This window comes from Passer domesticus, chromosome 1, assembly GCF_036417665.1.
Source record: "Passer domesticus isolate bPasDom1 chromosome 1, bPasDom1.hap1, whole genome shotgun sequence".
Taxonomy (NCBI): Eukaryota; Metazoa; Chordata; class Aves; order Passeriformes; family Passeridae; genus Passer; species Passer domesticus.
The window spans coordinates 132,341,022-132,361,051 of record NC_087474.1 but is presented as its reverse complement, the minus strand read 5'-3'; the positions used below and the strand labels follow the sequence as shown (position 1 = coordinate 132,361,051).

Here is a 20,030-nt window from a genome sequence, read left to right as displayed (position 1 = left end):
TGATGGCAAATCCAGCTGTTAAGCCACCAGCTGAGGATTTTCCTGAGAGAGTGAATGTCCTGCTGGAGAGACCTGACTCCTGTCACGTTTTTTAGCTTTGGAAGTGACGCTCCTGCCACTTGTGCCTCTCAGTGCAGCTGGCAAGTGAGAAGCAGTTCAGTGCCACACAGCTTTCCTTTACTGGTACCTACTTGTGACAGGCAGTCTTTGGCACTACTTGGCAGAAGTGTCCGTGTCAAGGCTGGATTTCCACAGACCCAATTCTGTCTCTGTCAACATCTGGATGGTGCTGAGCTCTAGATCAGGAAGGTCTCAGCTCCAGCAGCTGCAAACTCTCCCTGGCTAGGAGTCAGTCCATGGGTTTCTTAGCTGAGAAAGTGTACTTTAGCTGGTCTGCATCAAACCCATCCTCTGCCAGCAGCAATATGGTGGTGTGAACGAGGCCTCTGGGAAACCAGCCACAGTCCTTGGGAGACTTGTTCTGGTTCTTCACAGCAGGGGTTACCTGTTAGTACTTCCACTGCTACATGTAGGCTCTGTTATGGGGAGCACTCCACCTCTTCCAGCCCCATGGAATACTGAGGACTGTTTATCTGTCTCTGTAATTAACAGGACTATCTCTGACATTAGCAGGAAAATGGCTATTTTTATATTCTTGTAGCACTTAAAAGAAAGCGCTGTTGTATCAAGGAACACAGTGTGTGTGCATGTGCCAAGAGATATCATGGATAACATAACAGTTATGGATTTAATGCCCTCTTCCACAGTTTCACCAATAGAGTAAAAAGCAACTGAGCATTTTGCATGTTAGTGGCCTGAAATCCAGACAGACTCCTTGTCTTCCTCTTGGTTGAAGTTTAGGTGCTGTTTTCCTTTACAAAGACACAAGTGACAAAGACCCCAATAAGCACAATTTCAATGGCTTTCTAAACTTATCCCATGACAGAGCAGGAGTGTTGTATTTTGTAGGGCTTACAGGGTATTAAGACAAAATCAACTGACAGTTCAAAGAAGGCTGGGAACAAAAATTCTTGTTCCATTTATTATACTATTTCTGATGGCAGCTACCACTTACATTTCTTGCTGTTTACTTTTCAAGAGGTCAACAGCCAGTGTCTGCAGGAAGGATATCCCTGGGAGTTATAATATTCTGACTGTGTGGTTCCTTCCAGCAGCTTCTGCCTTTTACTGGTCCAAGGTAGTTACCATCTTTCCATATTTTCTTTTCTTCACTGCATCTTAAATTATGTATATAGGTATATATGCTTCCCATTGGCCAAAGCCCCTCCTCCCTTCTGCTTATGAGAAAGTGTAACAATGATGATATCGACTTCCAGTTTTGAGCCACAAGATTGATATTCCTCCAAAGTAAATACTGGCCTTGGCGGTGCCACAGTCAATATTTACTTTGAGTAAAATAAATCTTGCTGACAACCAAAACCTGAAGTCAATATTGGCTTGCTGTAATCCAGCTGGTATAAAGTAATCAGTTTCCTTTATAATACCTGAATGCTTTATGCAAATATTTTCAAGTTAAAGGTGGACTCTACATTCCTGTAGTTGTAAATGCAGTACTGAAACCATCCCCCCATTTTCAGTCATCACAGTCCTGAGAACACTCCAAGAGAGTATGAAAGCTCTCCTATCTCAGAAACAATCTGTGAGTGACTGATTAACTATCTCATCTGTGTACTTACTCTGAGGCCCAGTACTTCAGTGTCTAAGAGTCTTCCAAATCCTTAAGAGAGGCAAAGTTTGAAAAAAAAAAAAAAAAAAGGGAGTACCTTTTACTAGAGCAGTCAGTATAACTGAGAAAGTGGGTAAACTGGATACACAAACATTAGATCTAAAGATATGGACTCTTCCAGAAAACCCTGCATTTTGTTTATTTACGCCTTTACATCTGCAGCAATATCATTGCTGCTACTACCTCTAAGGACTGAAATCATATCTTCCTCCTAATCCACAGGGAAACATTTTAGTACTCAAAATAGGTACTTTTTAAACGGAGTTCCTTTGGCAACCAAGTTTCAGCAACCATCTCATTTATTTGCTTTGCTGTTTATGTATTTATTGATCAGACTCCAAGTTCAATAATGTTGAAGCCTGTTGGCTACCACCTCACCACTTTTGATGAATGTTGAATTCAAACTAATGGGTATCCTACAGGTTTTATGCAAACCTGGTGAAGAAAAGGGCCTTAGATTGGTTGTTCTCTGTTGGCCATGCCAGAGGATTTGATCTGGGCAGTCAGCATGCCCAAGCCCTCTGCCCACTGCAGCATCTCCTGCTTCCTGCCCATGTGCCAGCTTGTGGCTGCAGGCAGCAGCACCATGGAGCAAACTGGCAGGTACAGATTCTGGGCCAAAATCAGAATGTAGGCCATTACTCCATAGAAAACAAGGTTTGCTTAATTCTGCTGACTGTGGAAAAGCACCATTTAAAAAAATTTGTGTGTAACCAAGTATATTGTACCAGTACACACACCAAAAGAAAGTTGAAATGAGGTTGTTTCATTTAATTTGTAGTTCCAGAAGAGGCGGGCATCTTGACAGAACATTTTGCAATTACTGTGACCAATCCACCCAGAAGCCTCTCTTTTAGCTGGAGCTCTGTTCCATTGAAGTGACTGTTGTAGGCTACTGTGGCCATAAAGTCTGAGTGAAGCTCCCTCAGGCTCATATAGGCTTTGCATATCAGGACACAAATCATAAGCCACTTTCCATATTCAGTAAGAAAACAGGAAAAAGAACAGAGAACTTTCGAATGACTCACTGATGGGCTGGGGTTTTTTTTTGTTCTAGTTGGAGCTTTTTAATTTCTAAATATAAATAATGAGTTGCGAGGACTAAAAAATAATTAACTAAATTTAATTCTGAAGAAGCCTTGTAATTGTTACAGAGCACAGAGTTGCTTTGCTAGATTATTTTTCCTTTGGTTCAGGTTACTTGTGCAAAGATGTTGGTGGTCCTCACATATTCTTAAAAGATATCTGAACAGAGCACTCACCACTCCCTGCAGTGCAATTCTGCCTGATTAGCAATCTCTCTGGGAGGTCAGTGTCTGGAGCAGTTTGTGAGTTGCATTATAAAAGAAATAAATAATAAGAAATTATAATGCTTACAGTCAGTGGAAGACCACAGGTGCAAAAGGCAGCAGACTCTATCAACTGTTAGTGCTATGGTAAAGCCTAGTGTTCCCCTCAAGAGTACTGTAGCCACTCCAAAGGAGAGGGATGCTGTCCACCAGGAAGAGGAAGATCTGACAAGGACATCACTCAGGACTATTTGCAAAGATATAAATCTGGGGCCAAGTCAGGGATTATTTAGTGGAAATAATGAAGTTAATGATGCACATGTGAATGCCTCCCATATTTCTACATGGCACCTTCCTCACTGGTCACCAGTTTTCTGAGTAAAGCAGGCCATGATGCAGGGTGGATTCTGCAGGTCTTCCCCTTTCTAAGCTTCTCCACATTCAGACTGGGCAAGCCTGGCTTCAAGGCAGACTCTGCTTTCCAACCTGCTGGAGCCCCAGAAGTGCCTGCTCATCTGCAGAGGGCTGGGTCACCAGCTACTTGCTCACCTCTCCTTAAATTCTAGCTCTTCATCTCATTGAAAGCTATTTACTTATCAAAAAATTGGAGCTACTGCATGGATGTGAAGTGTTTGTAAATGACGAAAGCAGTTATGAGGAGAAAGGCAGATGTGCATGATGGTGTGAGGACACCAGCTCTGAAGCCTCGCACAGTAACTCTGTAAAACGCTTCTTTCCGTGGCAGGAAAAATTACCTGCATTTCTCTGGGCCAGCCATTCAGTCTGTACCTTCAATAATGCAAAATATTGTCCTGTACCCTGAGCTGAAGAGGCTGTCATGAGACAGGTAATCCAGAAAGAGGATTCAGTTTCTAAAAAAAAAACAGGGTTGGGGGACAACATAAATGACAAAATCCAAGTATTAAAATGACTCTCACAGACACACCCTTTAAAACTGAGCTGACTCACAGGGAAGCATTTCACTGTTTCCGAAACACGGGACTTGTTTTCCCCACCGAAAGGACAGGAAAACCCCAAACCAAACAGACTTGAGATATTTCAGTTCTCTGTAACCTAAGTGAAAGCAAAATAAAAGCGTAGAAATACTGGAATTTCCCAGAGGATGGATATTTTTGCCTAGCTGCAATCCCACAATGTCAAGGCAGACTGATAGCTCTTTCTTTGTGCCTTTCCTTTAACTGTACCAGGAAAGCACAGGCCATACTTGCACTAAGCCTGACTGTGGTCATTAGCAGCACACCTCTGCTTTCACAAGCCTGTGCCTGGTGAAAGAGAAGCAGGCACAGATTTAGACCGGGATGTGTTTCAGGTGCTTGGCAGCCCCCCTGCCTGTAAGAGGGGAGGGCACCCTGTGCCTGTGCTGAGCCCCACCACGGCAGCACAGGCACAGGGCACTGCAGCCCGCGGGAACAGCGAAACGGGAACAGCCCCAGCTCCGACGCTGCCTGCAGGGCTCCCTGCCCTGCCCTGCCCTGCCCAGCACCCGCCCTGCTCACAGCTCTCAGCCCCCGCTGTTTCCCCAGCGTGGGTGCAGAACACGGGGAGTCACTCCGGACCAGCAGGACAAGGACCAGCCACGCCAGAGGAGCATGGTCCCAGGGCTCCCTGCCTGGCTGAGGACAGCTTTCAGCCAAGGCTGCTGGCCTGACAGCAGGGCCGGTGGGATCCTGGCAGCTCCTGCAGCTCCTGCTGGATGCCTGTGTGGGTTGCTTGCATCATCTGAGGGGGGTCTAGTGTGCTCTGCATTTGAAAAGCACCAGAGCACCAGGGCTGTGGGCAGAAGGATTGAACTAGAGATCTAAAAGTTTAAAAAAACCAAACCAAACCAAACCAAAAAAAACCTAAACCAAATCCAATGTTGAGCCTAAAACCCGATCCATGCACAGGTAGTTGGTGCTGCTGTGTGACTTGGCCTTGCTGTCTGACGCCTGCTCTAATAAGCAAATGCCATGACTCAGGTAATCTTCCCTCTCTCTCTCTCTCTCTGGGTCTCATTTCATTTTGCAAGCCATGGCACGAACTAGCTTAACCTTGAAAAAAAAAAAAGGACTCACTTCCTAAGGGCAGGCTAAAATAACCTGAGGACTTTTTTTTTTTTTTTTTTTTTTTTTTTTTAAATGGCGCTTTTATGTTCTTAGCCACAACAGAAAGACATTGGGGATTTCTGAAGATAAAAAAAAATAAAATTAAAAAAAATCAGGTTTGTTAAACACAGATGTAATGCTCTTTCTAGCCCAATTTTCTCTGAGTTGCTCCTTTTCAGAGGAGAATCTGTGCCTCTCCCGTGTCTAGTGCTTGACAATCAGCACTTCTTCTCTCTTCCCTGAGTGGTAAAGCCGGGGGGAGGGAGAGGGCTGAAAGTAAAGCAAAGAATTGTTCAGATTGCCTAGATCCCTCCAGGAAGTGATCTTTCTGCTTTTACTCCAGACACACGCCTCCCAGCTAGCCAGCGGCTCCAACTAATTAGCACACGTGATGGGAATAGGAAACAAAGCCACAAACAATAGTAGCGTGGGAACGCAGTGTAAACTGCAATTACATAGACCCCCCCTCCTCCCCCGCCCGCCCCCCACTCTGCCCTTTTCCAAATAAATAAATAAAGGCATAAATAAATAAATAAGTGTATAAATCCGAAATAGCTGCCGACAGTGCGGCAGATAAGCGTGGGAGGCAGTGCAAACCGTGCTGGGGAGGAGGTGAGGATCGGCGTTTGCAGGGCGAGCAAGAGCCAGCTATTATTTTCATTCCATACTTCAAGTATATCGAGGCTGCTTCGTTTCCTTTTGTTCGGCGTTGGGGCACAACAGAAAAATCTGTTTGGGGAATTTCAGCACTTGCCAGGTCATGGGGGAGGTCACTCTACTTTTGTTGGGAGAGAGGCAGAAGAAGAAAGAGGGCAATCAAATATCCTCCTTGAGACAGCTTACAAGCACATGTCTCATGCTGTCAGGGGGCTAGGCTCCAGTGTGACACTTCCAGCTTCTTGTCCTCCTGCCAAACTGAATATGTTTGGTATACGTTATATATGTGAGAAGTGGTCACCACTTCCCTGGCCGAGCACAGCTTTAAGACACAGTATAAGGGAGCTATTGTGTGGGATTAAACACATTTGCTGTGGTGTAAGCATTAAGAGCGTGTGACTGTTTGCACTTGCTTTAGAGCACCGTCATTAATAGCGACTGTGGAGGTGCTCCTAGAGAGCTCATCATCCTGGCATCTCGGCGCCTGCACGGCTCTGTGTTGAGGGCCATGTCCCAGAGCTTTGCTTTGCTGACAAGTAAACACAAGGGATTTTTATCATGGCTACAGCAGTATGAATCAAGAGAGGCCTGGGTACGCCTGGAAAGTAACTGCTGTAGCTGGCCTGGCATGCTGCTTTGATGGTGTCTTTTCCCATATAACTGAGATTTTCTGGGATAAATCTTTCAGATGGGGGCTGTTTTGGAAGAAATCTATTTCCCCTGGAATAGTTTTTCATTTTTAGAAGCAGCTGAAATGACGGTTACTCAGAGAACAGTGGATCTATACAGGGTACAGGTTTTGCACTGCTATACTGGTCAGCTCTGCAGGGTCCACAAGTCTTGACTTTTCTGAAACTGACAGGAATGCTGCTGTTTTCAAGAACAGTGAGCAGGACTGAAGTAAAGCAAGTCACAGGAAAATACCCTCAATGTCAGTGCAGGATGTTACATAGCTTTCATGGCACGTCAAAATTGGTTTGAATCTCAAAATTCTGACCCCTCAACTTGGAGTCAAAATGCTCAAGTCAAATGGTAGGTACAGTATCTAACTCTGTTCTGGCAAAATCAGTGACACTTTTTTCTGTGGTTTATTTTTTCCCCGGTATTCCATATGGAAGAGACAACTGATGATAGGATTTGATTTTGGTGTCCTCTAATATCCAAATACTCTGACTGTCTGGAAAAAGGTTTCACATTCAAACCAGCCAAGCTTAGTCATTATCTAAAGTAGGCAAATCAAGCTACTTTGCCAGGATCTCCATGATGTAACCTCAGCCAAAGCCCTGACCAGCTTTGTGGCAATTGAAAATCCCTGGCAGTTTCTCACTCTTGTCACACATGCTAAACATCCCCTCACAGTTCATCTCTCTGTGGCTGGGGAGTGTCTCCTGCAGTGGCTGCTTCCCCAGGTCTAACTTTTGCTCAGGTGGCTGATCGCCGTGGGACAGCAGCTGTCTGGAAAAGCCTAGGGCAGGAAGGTGTGAGGTGAATACAAGTTATCATCTGAGAGAGAACAGATGCTCTTCTGGGAGTCAGTGCTCACCACTTCAGATCCAGAATATTCACCATTTTCATTTAACTCATCTGTGCAATGGTCTTAATAGCTGGTACCTTCAAAAGTCATGGATTAATACTTTGATTTGCTTTATTCCAAACTGCCCTTACGAGCAGCTACAGGGCATGCTCCAGTTTCATTTTTATTTTTTTCATGATGAAATTCAGTTCAAATAAACTTTTTAGGAAAAAAAATATTGTTTTTATTAGCCAAAAAGCCAGGTTTTCCCCTTGAAAGAGCATACTATAAAAATAGTTTTCATGTTAAAACAGAAGGTCTGGGAGTAGTTCTCTATCCTACACCTCCTAGCAAGAATGAGTAGTACACATACATTTTTCTCAAAGCTGCATCTTACTGGCAAAGAAAACTCAAAGTAGGTCTCAGACTGTAAAGTCTTTGGAGCAGTGACTTCCATATATCATTGTATAATGCAAACATAGTTTGAACACTGCTTTTAAAACACTGAAATTGTAAAATTGCACAGGAAAATAGCTAGTCAGGCTGTTCCTTGATGGACTGTGAAGATTTCAACAGCACAAAAAACAGAGCAAATTTCTGCATTATTATTCCTCAGTCCATTTATGAGAAGCACTGTAGGAACAGAACAAAACTATTTTGGCAAACAACAAAGAACTTGGTTATAAAAAGTCAGCAAAAGGAAAACCTGGTTTTACTCTGTGATATTTGGTGCCAACTGTACTGTGATAGTGAGGAGTGATCACTGGTATAAGCAAACTACCCATTTACAGTGAAATTGTCACCACGGTGGGATGGTGTCAGTAGTTGACACAATTTTGGGGCCATTGTCGCCTCTGGATTTGGCAATGCTGTCAGAGGCTGTCCTGCCAATAATGTGTTGCTGACTTTCTGTGTGATTTTACACGGGGTGCACTTTTATACATACGGACAGGGTGTCACTTTCCCATGATTAAGATCAAAGGTGGTTGCAAGTCAAACCAGAGTTTTCTACACTATGCCATGTCAAGTTTGCCTCCTTTTGCATCTGAGACAGCCATTAATTAACATGACCTGGTGTCATTCTTCCTGTAGGGTCTTCCTGTGCCTTTCCACAGGACAGCCTGTGTTGTGGAAATGGAAGAAGGCATATTTATGGAAGAAGCTGACATCTGCAAGAGCCTTGGGTCAGATGGAACCTTGCATAAAAAGAGAAAATAAGCAAAATTTATTGGAAAGGAAACCAGGTAATAAAATAGCCAATCTGCCTCTTCCCTCCTCAGTCACAGGGCCGATGAAATATGAGGTAGCTTTGCCTGTCAGCAGCTTCAATGTGCATTCACAGATTAGCCTTTTGCACAGTTATAACCCAGGTCTGGTTTTGGAGATGAGCTGAAGCCTGAGAAGGTAAATGCAGAGTATCTGTTGGAGCCATCCAGAACAGATATCTGTTTGCACTGCTGCTCTTTCTGTGCTGACAGTGCTAGTCTTGCTTATTCATAGCTATACACTGCTTCCAAAAGATGACACTTGAAACTCATCCTGCAGCAGAAGCACTGCAGCTGTAGCATTCTGCTTACAGTAAAGACTTTGATGTAAATATTATTTATCGCTGTCCTTGGCCAGCTTGAAGAGAGAAATGTCTTGATGATCTGGCTATCACTACAGATGCATGTGAATGTGTGAGGTTTATGTCCGTCTGCTGCAGACACGGCTCCAGCACAAAGACACTCAGTGCCTGCATGGCAGAAGCTGGGGCCAGTGTGCTTAGAGAGCACCTCAGCCTAATTTCTGAGCTGGCTGTTTGGACCTCTGGCATGTGCAGACAGGAGTGTCAGAGTTCAGCTCCTGAGGAAACACATTTATAGTCACAGGACTGCTAACAGATGATGCAAGGAGTCTAAACCCCCCCTATGTCACACCCATTCACTTCTCCAGCACTTCCATTTGACCTGTGATAACTAGTTTTGCCCTGTGTCAGTGGCATCGACAATCAACACTCAGCCAAATCTCTGTAAAGAAAAGAACAAGATTTGGAGCAACAGCCTCTTGCTTGCAGAGCTGGTGCTGCAGCTGGAATATGCAGGGAGGGGAGGTCGGGGGGAGCACTTGTGTTTCTGCCTGGCTGCAATGTGAGTGCCAGAGCCACCAGTTGAATTGGGCACAGTAACCATAGCAACAACGAGTTTCCGGGACTTGGGGTGACAGGTTGACGGGATTACTCTTCAAAGCACTTGCTCTCTTGGGAGAGAAAACCTAAAGGAAGGGGATGGGAGTTAATTTAGCACACACACACTGGAGCAAGGGTCAGCAGTGGCAGGTCTCTGCTGGAGGGAAGCCTGCAGCAGCAATAAACAGCATCATTTCAAGCACTTTGAGTAGCACCAAAATCACTGTGGGGGGAATCCAACAAAGAAAAATGTGGGGTGCAGACAAAAACTAGCACCACTCCCTTCCAAAGGACAGTTGCCACAAGAGCTCCTGCATGTGTCAAATCTGAGTCTGTGCTTTGGTATGAGGGCTTTAGCCTGTCCTGCCATTCCTGCTCCCAGCACTGGGTGCCAGATGTGGCTGTAGACCCTGGATCTGGAAATGCTGAGTTGTGCCAGACCTGGAAGCAGTGGGGAAACTGGGGCAGGGGGGAGTAGCAAGAGGGGATACGTCAAGTGTGTGGTGTGTGTGTGTGATAGGAAGGGGTGTGAGAGGAAATATTTGGGTGGTGGGGTGACTGAGGCATGGCATGCTGCAGTAGCAGGTGGGCATGTGGAAGGTAAGAGGGCACTGCAATGTGAAACAGGGAAAAGGGAGGCACAGTGACAGTGTAGGGGACAAGAGAGAAGGCTGTAATCTCCTAAGGTTCATGGCCTCATTGGTGCAGTGAGGGGGCTGAAATTCAGTTCTATTTAGAAGTATTACCTTATGCACTGTTTCAATTTCCTTGGGCTTTGGTGAGCAATGGGCTGCTCCCCTGTCTGCCCTTCTGGTGAGAGAGATGTATGACAGCACTGTCTTGGTGTGTTGGTAATTTTGGGCTAATAAAATTTCCCTTTGGGTTATGGTTAACAATTAGACCAACGCTATGGATCCATGCCCAGCACCAGAAAAGCACAAGAGCAATTTAAAGCTGCTTTTGCTGTCTGCTCCTCCTAGTGCTGGATGGGAAGATTGAAACCACACACAGGCAAACACTTCCTATCTTCCCACAGCTGCTGATAGCCAACTACATTTGCTCTCACTGTGTAGAGGCACAGCTACACTCTACCTGCCCGTTCTTGTAAATCATTTGCAGAAGTCAGTGTCTACACAAGCTCAGAAAACTTCTTTGGAGGCTGCCTGGCCCCAGTGGATCACAGAGCTAAAGATGGGGGCAGCTCCAGGATCCAGCTGCTGGGTACCTGGGTGGCCACACCTCTACTCCCAAGCAATTGATGCTTAATCCCAAGGATCTTCTTCTACCATGTTTGTTTTCCCCTCAGTAGGAGAAGGTATATATGTGCCTGGATGGGAGAATTCAGATGTGTAGTCTGCAGGCCAGAAAGACATAAATGTCACTGTACCTTTCACTGACCTGTAAAAGCAAGTGATGCAGGCAGACAAGTTTTACAACAAAAATAGTAGAGGCTGGGAAGGTGGATGTAATAGAAGTGCTGACACAGACTTAATTAAAGCACTGCAGAAAGGATAAAAATAAAGTGGGAATAGAAGATTTCTGTCATCTTCTGTTAGCTGCTTACAGGTGGCTGCAGGACTGTTTCTATCTTCTTAATTGCAGGTCTTTTACTGCTTTTAGCTTGGTCCCTGCTTCCATTTCCCTCCTACTTGAGATGCTTTGCAAAAATATGGGCAACTCCATGAAATCTGAGGCAACCCTGTGCTGGTAACCTAAACCAATGGGAGGCTGAAGGTAATTATTCCATGGCCTTAGAATGCAAAAATCTGCGTTCATCGACTCTTTGCTCTCACATGATGCTCATCTTGGTTATCCTCCAGTCCATCCGATTGTGAAACGTGGAAGAATCAGCTTAGAAGGGAGCCTGGGTTGAAAGGCTCCATGTAAATGAAAATTTAATTATTATGAAACCACCTCAAAGAGTACACCCTCATTTCACCTGTCCTATTTTGCCTGTACCTCAGCCTGAGAAAGCTGGCAGAATGAAGAGGACTTGTTGGGGGAATAGAGGATTTGGGCTGAGGGCCCTGCTGAGTGCAAGGCAGCATGTACTCACAGTAAGCGTGCCAGCCAGACCTCCACACATCCTGTATCCAGTGCTGACCTTTCCTGTCATTCCTCCCTCCTTGCCAGCAAAGGCCACGTGCTTTCAGCTTCTTAAAAGCTGTTCCTGCTTCTGCTCACAGCCACAATATGTGGTGGGGGGAGTAAACAAGCAAAGGATGTGGCTGGCAGATTTGTAGTTTGGAAGGGTACAGGAAAGTGGGATGCCTTGATTTCCCTTGCATTGCCAAAAACCTGAAAAACCCCAAGTTTAAGCCTCCTCAGCTTTAGGCTTTAGCCATTCTTTTCTTTTCTTTTCTTTTCTTTTCTTTTCTTTTCTTTTCTTTTCTTTTCTTTTCTTTTCTTTTCTTTTCTTTTCTTTTCTTTTCTTTTCTTTTCTTTTCTTTTCTTTTCTTTTCTTTTCTTTTCTTTTCTTTTCTTCTTTTCTTTTCTTGTTTTTCTTTTTCTTTTTCTTTTTCTTTTTCTTTTTCTTTTTCTTTTTCTTTTTCTTTTTCTTTTTCTTTTTCTTTTTCTTTTTATTTTTCTTTTCCTTTTTCTTTTCCTTTTTCTTTTTCTTTTTCTTTTTCTTTTTCTTTTTCTTTTTCTTTTTCTTTTTCTTTTTCTTTTTCTTTTTCTTTTTCTTTTTCTTTTTCTTTTTCTTTTTCTTTTTCTTTTTTTTTCCCCTTTCTTAAGGAGGGCGAGCTACTCTTGCCCTGGCTTTTCCTTCTTTTATCCTGGAAAAGAGGATCAGAGTGACCTTATCACTCTCTAGAACTCTCTGAAAGGAGCTTGTAGCCAGGTGGGGATCAGCCTCTCCTCCCAGACAACCAGTGACAGGACATCAGGACACAGTCTTAAGCTGTGCCAGGTGAAGTTCAGGTCAGGACATGAGGAGTCATTTCTTCACAGCAAAGGTGATACCTGGAATGGGCTGCCAGGAAGATGGTGGAGTCACCATAACTGGAGGTGTTTAGGAAAAGAGTGGATGTGGCACTTAGTGTGGCACTAGCTATTGTCTAGTTGACCAGAGTCTCTTCTAACCTCATTTACTCTGTGACTGCACTCACTCAGCTCTCCCAGGCCCGTGTTGTCTTAGGGAAGCCCTCAGAAGGTTCATCAGCCTCTGCAGGGTGCAATGATTCTGCTGGGCTCGGGCACGGGGACCCCAGCAGGAGGGGGCAGAAGGACTGGAGGGAGCCCCGAGGGTGCTGCCCTGTCCTGCCCACGGGCACAGCACCCACAGCACCCACACCGGCTCCCCAGCTGCGACGAGCCCATTCCCACCCCGGCCCGACACTGTCCGTCCATCCGTCCATACCCATCCATCCATCCATCCATCCATCCATCCATCCATCCCTATCATCCATCCATCCATCCATCCATCCATCCATCCATCCATCCATCCATCCATCCATCCCCATCCATCCATCCATCCATCCATCCATCCATCCATCCATCCATCCATCCCTCCCTATCCATCCATCCATCCATCCATCCCCATCCATCCATCCCTATCCATCCATCCATCCATCCATCCATCCATCCATCCCCATCCATCCATCCATCCATCCATCCATCCATCCATCCATCCATCCATCCCTCCCTATCCATCCATCCATCCATCCATCCCCATCCATCCATCCCCATCCATCCATCCCTATCCATCCATCCATCCATCCATCCATCCATCCATCCATCCATCCATCCATCCATCCATCCATCCATCCATCCATCCATCCATCCATCCATCCATCCATCCATCCATCCATCCATCCATCCATCCATCCATCCATCCATCCATCCATCCATCCATCCATCCATCCATCCATCCATCCATCCATCCCTCCCCTCCCCCTGGCCCCTCCGCGTTCCCACGGCCGCACCTCCCCCGCGGCGGGGGCGTGGCCCCGGCAGCGGCGGGCGGCGATTGGCTGGGGCGGCGGCGGCGGCGGCCAATGGGGGCGGGCGGGGCCCGCGCGTGGCGGTGCTGGGCGGCGGGCGGCGCGGGCGTGCTCTGCCGGGCTGCGTCCGTGCCCGCCGCCTGCGCATCCCTGCCTCCCTGCCTCCATCCATCCACCCACCCATCCATCCCTGCCTCCTCCGTCCCTCCCTGCCTCTGCCCGCTGCCTCCTGCCCGCCCGCCCGCCAGGCGTGGGAACTCCATGGGCGAGACGGGCGCCGGGCGAGGCGCGGGGCGCGCTCCGGGCGCGCTGCTGCCGCGCCCCGCCGCCCGCCGCCTCCCCGAGGGCCGCCCGCGCCCCGCCGCCCCCGCCATGAAGCGGGCGCACCCCGAGTACAGCTCGTCGGACAGCGAGGAGCTGGATGAGGCCGTCGAGGTGGAGAAGGAGAGCGCAGACGAGAATGGGTGAGCTCAGGCCCCTTCCTCCCCTCCGCCCCGCGGAGCGCCGGCACCCGAACCCCCGCGGTGACCGGTGTCCCGCTGCTCCCCGCAGGAACCTGAGCTCGGCCGCGGGCTCCATGTCTCCCTCCACCAGCTCGCAGATCTTGGCCAGGAAGAGGCGCCGAGGGGTGAGTGCCCGCCGGCCGGCCGCGGCTCCCGCAGCCCGGCCCGGCCCCGCTGACCCCGCTCTCTGCCCTAGATCATCGAGAAGCGCCGCCGCGACCGCATCAACAACAGCCTGTCCGAGCTGAGGAGGCTGGTGCCCAGCGCCTTTGAGAAGCAGGTAGCGCCCAGCGACCCTCCCCGGGCCCCCGTCCCTTCCCGGCGGGGAGCGTCACCCCTCGGCAGCGTCTCTGCTCCTGCCTAAAACGTTCCGTGCCTTCCCTTCTCTCCTAGGGATCAGCCAAGCTGGAAAAAGCAGAGATTCTGCAGATGACTGTCGATCACCTGAAAATGCTGCATACAGCGGGAGGGAAAGGTAAAGTTTTGTGCGTGACAGAGTCAGGAGCCCTGCAGGGAGGCTGCCGTGGGAGCAGCGCATTCCCGAGCACTGGCAATGCCTGTAGAAAGTGAACGGTAGCTCTCTTGCATTTCACCAGGAATTAGGGACTTTCTCTACTTCCCAAGATTCGTGGCATCACTGGCACTGAAAGATTTTGCAGGAGAGAGTTGTTCTAGAGGAGAGTGACTACATCTCTCTAGCAGTATGTCAGCGCTGCGAAGTGAATCAGCCTTTGGCAGCTTGGAAAGCAGTTATTATTTATGTCTAATGCTTGTTTCTCTAATTTTCTGAAATTTCAGAGCAAAACTAGGAAAAATACAGTATGAAATAAGTGGTGAAAAGATTTAACAAAACCACTGAAATGCCGTTTTAAGAAAAAAGTACTTTGCCTGCTTAACTCTCCTGATAAGTTAGGACTTGTGTTTCTAATGAGTTTCAGTGTGCTGGGGTTTAACTTGCACAAGGGAGACAAATGGAAGGAACAAAAATACTTTCCTCCAGTGTCAGTGGGCAATTCCAGTTTAAAAATGGCAGTTTGTGACTGGTCTTGGGACTTGCAGCATCACAGCACAGATATAAAAGAAAAGCTTGTTAAACAAAAAAGGAAGAAAAAACAAAAAGGAGCTTGGCAGCTAGTCTATGGTTGGGAATACTAACCACATCCAAGTGAAATATGCTTATAGGGGAGGGTGGAGTGGGGAGGCTACTTGAAGACAATGACTAGAAAACAACATCTTAAGACTTCATTCTCTGTTCTTTTCTCTTAGGTTATTTTGATGCTCACGCTTTGGCTATGGACTACCGGAGTCTAGGGTTTCGAGAGTGCCTGGCTGAAGTTGCTCGATACCTGAGCATCATAGAGGGTCTGGATGCCTCTGATCCTCTGCGAGTTCGACTCGTGTCCCATCTCAACAACTACGCCTCTCAGCGGGAAGCAGCGAGTAGTGCTCACACTGGCATTGGACACATTCCTTGGGGCAGTGCCTTTGGACATCACCCTCACATACCTCACCCGTTGCTGCTGGCTCAAAATGGGCATGGTAATACCAGTACTACAGCATCTTCCACAGAGCCACATCACCAGACCAGAATTGCTGCCCCACATGCTGAGACTTCCTCACTCAGAGTGCCCCCAAATGGCAGCGTCGGACCAGTGCTCCCTGTGGTCACATCTACTACCAAACTGTCTCCTCCTCTTCTCTCCTCCATGGCATCTTTGTCTGCGTTCCCCTTCTCGTTTGGCTCCTTTCATCTGCTGTCCCCCAACGTGCTGAGCCCATCTACACCAACGCAGTCAGCAACGCTCAGCAAACCCTACAGACCCTGGGGGACTGAGATTGGCGCCTTCTAAGAACTGACTCTTTAGCAAGGGTGGGAAAGCCTATAAACCTAGCTGAGCTGGGTTATGCCACCCTTAAAGTTGAAGTTCTTAGTTACTGGGACAAAGGTACAGCTTCACCTTAACTGAGTTTGTCTAAAAACTGTCTCGTTGGATTTTTCTTTTTGTTTTCTACATTTTTGTATTAACAGGTTGTTTTTTTTTGGTTTTTTTTTTTTTTTTTTTTTTGGTAGTTGCTGATGTTGTCCAAAAATAAAATTACAGTAGTGGTTTGTTAACACTTGTGTTAGATCTCTGCTGAGCATTTAAGTCACTTTTGTAAACAGTTTGTTTCAAATGTTTCATTTTTCCTGAGTACATCAGACTGGCTTTTTATGAAGAAATACCACCTATTATTGTTAGCGATGGCCTAGTTTTGTTACTAATTTTTCCAAGACCATTCTTCTCAGCATTTACAAGCTGTGTTTTTGTTAGTATTTTGACACTGAGATGTTCTATAAAGAATTACTCTTTTGTAAACTATATTTGAGTCTTATATTTCTGAGCAAAGCGTTGACAAATCAGATGCACCTGCTTGACCAGCTTTATCTAAGAGCCCAATTCCTCTTTCTTCTGAAGCCATTTGTACTTTTGGCAATCTTATTCTAGTCCCTAGTAGATACTTACTCGCTTCTTAGAACCACTACACTATTTCTTCCATCAAAGGGAGCAGTATGAGTGGGGAGGGTGCAAAAGTCAAATTGTACGTTGTATTGGTGGTGGGTTTAGTTGCTGGGGAAGTTATGGGAATTAAAATTGTCACCTGCAGTTATCTCCCAGCCAGAGCTGGTCACATGCATCTTCATTCCATAGGGCCAGATCCTGCTTTGAGTTACAGTGGAGTAATTGTTCTGCTAGCCTGAATTCTTGGGTATCTGAGGTCAGACTCTTCTCTGTCAGCTTCAAATTTTCAGCTGAAACAGTTGATGCTGGTATTTATATAGCCAGTGGAATGGTGCAATGGGAACCTGTTCAGTGCACAGCCTTGTTACTTAACAGATGCATCCTAACTAGGTGATGTTTCTGTTGCATTTTAGGTGCAGTTCAGTGCCACTCCTCATTTTTTAAGGGTTCTGCTGTGTTCTTGTGTGCCTGAGAGTGTGTGCACATACATATATTTTGCTTGATTTCGTGAGAATCTTAATCTGAACAGGTTTATTGAGTGAGTTCCACTGGAAGGGGTTTGCCTGCTCTTGTATCTGTGTTGTGGCCAAATAAAGGAGAAAGAACAAAGTATTTAAAATTACATGCTTGTCTGATCTATATCAGTGAAGAATTCTATGCCTGTGGGTGTCACAAGAGATGTTGAATGATTGCTACTTAGTCCTGCTGTGGGCATTTGTATTTTTCTCAGATATTATGGCACGTGTAACTTTACTAGCTGAGTATGTGAAGAACCTTGGAGTGCCTTGGAGTAACAGTCAAGGGAAAGAAAATGTAGGATTTCTTTTGCACATCACTTTTATGTGCCTGGCAGTGCGTGGGCAGGTAATGAAGATAGCAGGGTTTCTGCTAAAGAAGAGGTTAAAGCTGCACTGCACTTGAATATATTCTTAGTGACTCGTATTAACATTAAGAAGTGATAATCTTTACAGATACAAAGTCCTTTTCTGTCTAACTCATGAATTTATCTGTCCTATAGCTCTGGAATGAAGTTTTGTACGTTAGAATGAGGTTCAGATCTCATTCAGTTCATTAGTGCAGAATCTACCCCAGGTCTCCGACTGATCCTGTATTTGTTTGAGTGGTACCACCAATGTCTAACACCTTTGCTTGAAGTAAAAACCTGGCAGGATTACAGGCAGATAGGTTCTCTCCTGATGCAATCTGTCCTACCTGCAAATCTGTACCTGCAGAACTTCTGGAAGTGCTTTACTTCTTTCCCGCACATTTGAATTTATAGTGCTCTTGTTTTGGTAAATGGCACATCCTTGTCTGGATTTAGCTCTGCCAGAATAGCAGAAAGAACTCGGCCCTGTGGGAGACGAGAGCTTTGTTTAAAGAGGGGCTCTCAGGCCAATTAAGGAGTGGCATTGATGAGAGACTTTCTCGGAAGAAGGATTGCTGTGAGGCTGGAAAGAGCGGGAGAGCATTCAAGTGCGTAACCTTGTTTTACCTTCCTTCTGGGGCTGTAAGGGACCACTGCTAGAAATGAAATGCAAAACACTGTGGGAGCTAGAAATACATAGGTGTTATTAAGGAGAGATTATAGAGCATAGTATTTCATGTAGAAACCTGAAATAAGAGGCTGTAAAATTCCAAATCCAGTTTCCTTTCACAGTGTGTATTGTCTCCTGTTTAATTACGCTCTGCCCTGTCCCTAACAGGTTTTTATAGCAAATTAACAACTCCTACCTAGAAGATTGCTATAGTGCATGCAACTATTCTTTAGATCTTTTAATAAATGGCAATGCTTCTCAGCCTTTTAATGGTTATTTCATTGACATTCAAATGACTTTGCCTCCCTCTAAATAGCTGGCTCTTTTGTGTAGAAAGACCCCTATAATTATTTTTGTCCCACTGTCCTACCCTTGAATGGACTTCAGAAGCAGACTGCAATAAAAGTTTCGCTGCTGGTGTTTGTCTCTATATCCACTGTCTTCTCTTTCTATTACCAATGACAAAGGTATTAATGAAAAGTACTAATTCAACTTTTGCAGTAATTCTATATTCAATTTTAGGGATTCAAAAAATCTACTTATTGTTATCATAGAAAGAAATGAAGGAAGTCTAGTAACTCACAAAAACTAGTAATTCAAATGGGAAATGCATGGCTCAGAAGCTGAAACACCAGGATTCTAAGTCCAGGGCTACTGCCAACTTTGTAAATCTGTCTTAGTAATCACTTAATGTACATCTGTTTTGCCAGCAGTGATATAGGTATAGCAGTGTTTGGTCTCCTTTCCTCAAGAGGTAGTTGTAGTTGGCAATTTTCTATATGAATGATAAATGCTCTTATTTCTTAAAAACTACAATTCTGAGATATTCTGCTATTTTTTCTTTCCTGCACGATGCTAGGTTTCTGAAGAGAAACTGAGAAAGGCAAAATAAGCTTGGTTCTCTAGGCAATAGATATTTCCAGAGTCGAAAACATTTACTTGTTTACCCTATTGCAAAAGAGCAATTCAGGAGCACAAGCTCAACCAGAGGGATGCTGAAAAATAAAGGAAATGCATATGTGTCTTGATCCTATGACCCCCCAACGATCTTCAATTGCTTTAGATGAAATGTGTCCATCTGGAAATCCTCAGGCTAAAGCTTTGTGTAGGATGTAGGCTGATGTGGTACTTCATATAAGCTAATACTATCCTCCTTTATTAAGGAAGCTGGCTTGGAGTGTAGAATAAATTTAAAAGACTGGTAAATGCTGCACAAAACCAGACACAAACCTCTGGAAATCCATTCTGTGCTTTGGCGTAAAGGAATACCTGATGAAAGTGACATTTTTTAGCTTTTGGAAAGAATCTGTCAGTAGTTCTTAAGACACCTTCTGTTCAGCGCTGCTGTCTTAACACTAGTAGCATGACAGAGTTTATTAGGATCCTGCTGAAAACCCCATGAATCCTGCCTATTGCTCTCTTCACTCACACATCAGCATGTGAGTCCCCAGGTGACAGGAGCCTTCCTAGACTATTGCATAGTGGTGGGAAGTCTGCCAGGCTTTTTTAATTTTTTTTCCCAAGCAACAAATAAGCCCAAGTGAACACAGATAAACTGAAATCCTTCTTCCTGTTTTATATTGTGTGCATACTCACAAACGTTTATTGCCAGAAACTCCCAGTTTGGATTGCAACACGCTCTACATGGCGCTGGAATTCTCTAGTGAATAATGTAGAGGCCATGGGCTTTGTGCTGGAAGGCAACAAAAATTATGTACAAAGCCTTTTCTGAGGCCTTACATGAAAGGATGCAGAGATGGGTTGTGGTATTTGTGACTCAGTACACTAAGGCACGAATATGTTCATGTGTTAACCAGCCTACCTGACCTTGCAGGGTCTGTGTGTGCTTTGCCTGTAACCGAATTACTCTCTCTCCTCTTGTCCAGCTTATAAATAAAAATTAGAACAGTTCCTTTCTTCTGGAGCCAGGAGATGTGGGCATTGACTCATGCTTGCAATATAGTAGCGTGTCTGCAGTCATAAATGCTGAAATACCAGTACCCTGTAAGATACAAATCCTCGAAGGTGTCTTTTGGGAGTCTGAAGTGTTCATTTAGTGAAGGCTTTTA

The 20,030-nt window shown here is 45.5% G+C and overlaps 1 protein-coding gene and 1 long non-coding RNA gene across 2 annotated transcripts in view; both read left to right on the top strand.

The window, feature by feature from the left end:
- Positions 1-11,980, top strand: part of LOC135281254 (uncharacterized) — a 39,430-nt gene extending 27,450 nt beyond the window's left edge. Inside the window, exons 3-4 of the long non-coding RNA XR_010347971.1 lie at positions 8,404-8,555; positions 11,081-11,980. This is a non-coding gene — a long non-coding RNA (uncharacterized LOC135281254). The remainder of the gene's footprint in view (positions 1-8,403; positions 8,556-11,080) is intronic.
- Positions 11,981-13,408: 1,428 nt separating this feature from the next.
- On the top strand, positions 13,409-16,285 carry HEY1 (hes related family bHLH transcription factor with YRPW motif 1). Its single transcript, XM_064389984.1, has 5 exons — positions 13,409-13,886; positions 13,975-14,050; positions 14,122-14,205; positions 14,319-14,400; positions 15,192-16,285. The coding sequence occupies exons 1-5, from the start codon at positions 13,477-13,479 to the stop codon at positions 15,773-15,775; spliced, it is 1,236 nt and encodes a 411-aa protein (XP_064246054.1). The 5' UTR covers positions 13,409-13,476; the 3' UTR covers positions 15,776-16,285.
- The last annotated feature ends 3,745 nt before the right edge of the window (positions 16,286-20,030 follow it).

What these genes read in the sequence shown, in the direction of transcription:
- HEY1 (XM_064389984.1), top strand. Translation starts at nt 13,477, where the DNA reads ATGGGGGCGGGCGGGGCCCGCGCGTGGCGGTGCTGGGCGGCGGGCGGC. An exon ending in GAGAGCGCAGACGAGAATGG is followed by an intron (nt 13,887 to 13,974) that starts GTGAGCTCAGGC and finishes TGCTCCCCGCAG; the next exon opens with GAACCTGAGCTCGGCCGCGG. An exon ending in CCAGGAAGAGGCGCCGAGGG is followed by an intron (nt 14,051 to 14,121) that starts GTGAGTGCCCGC and finishes TCTCTGCCCTAG; the next exon opens with ATCATCGAGAAGCGCCGCCG.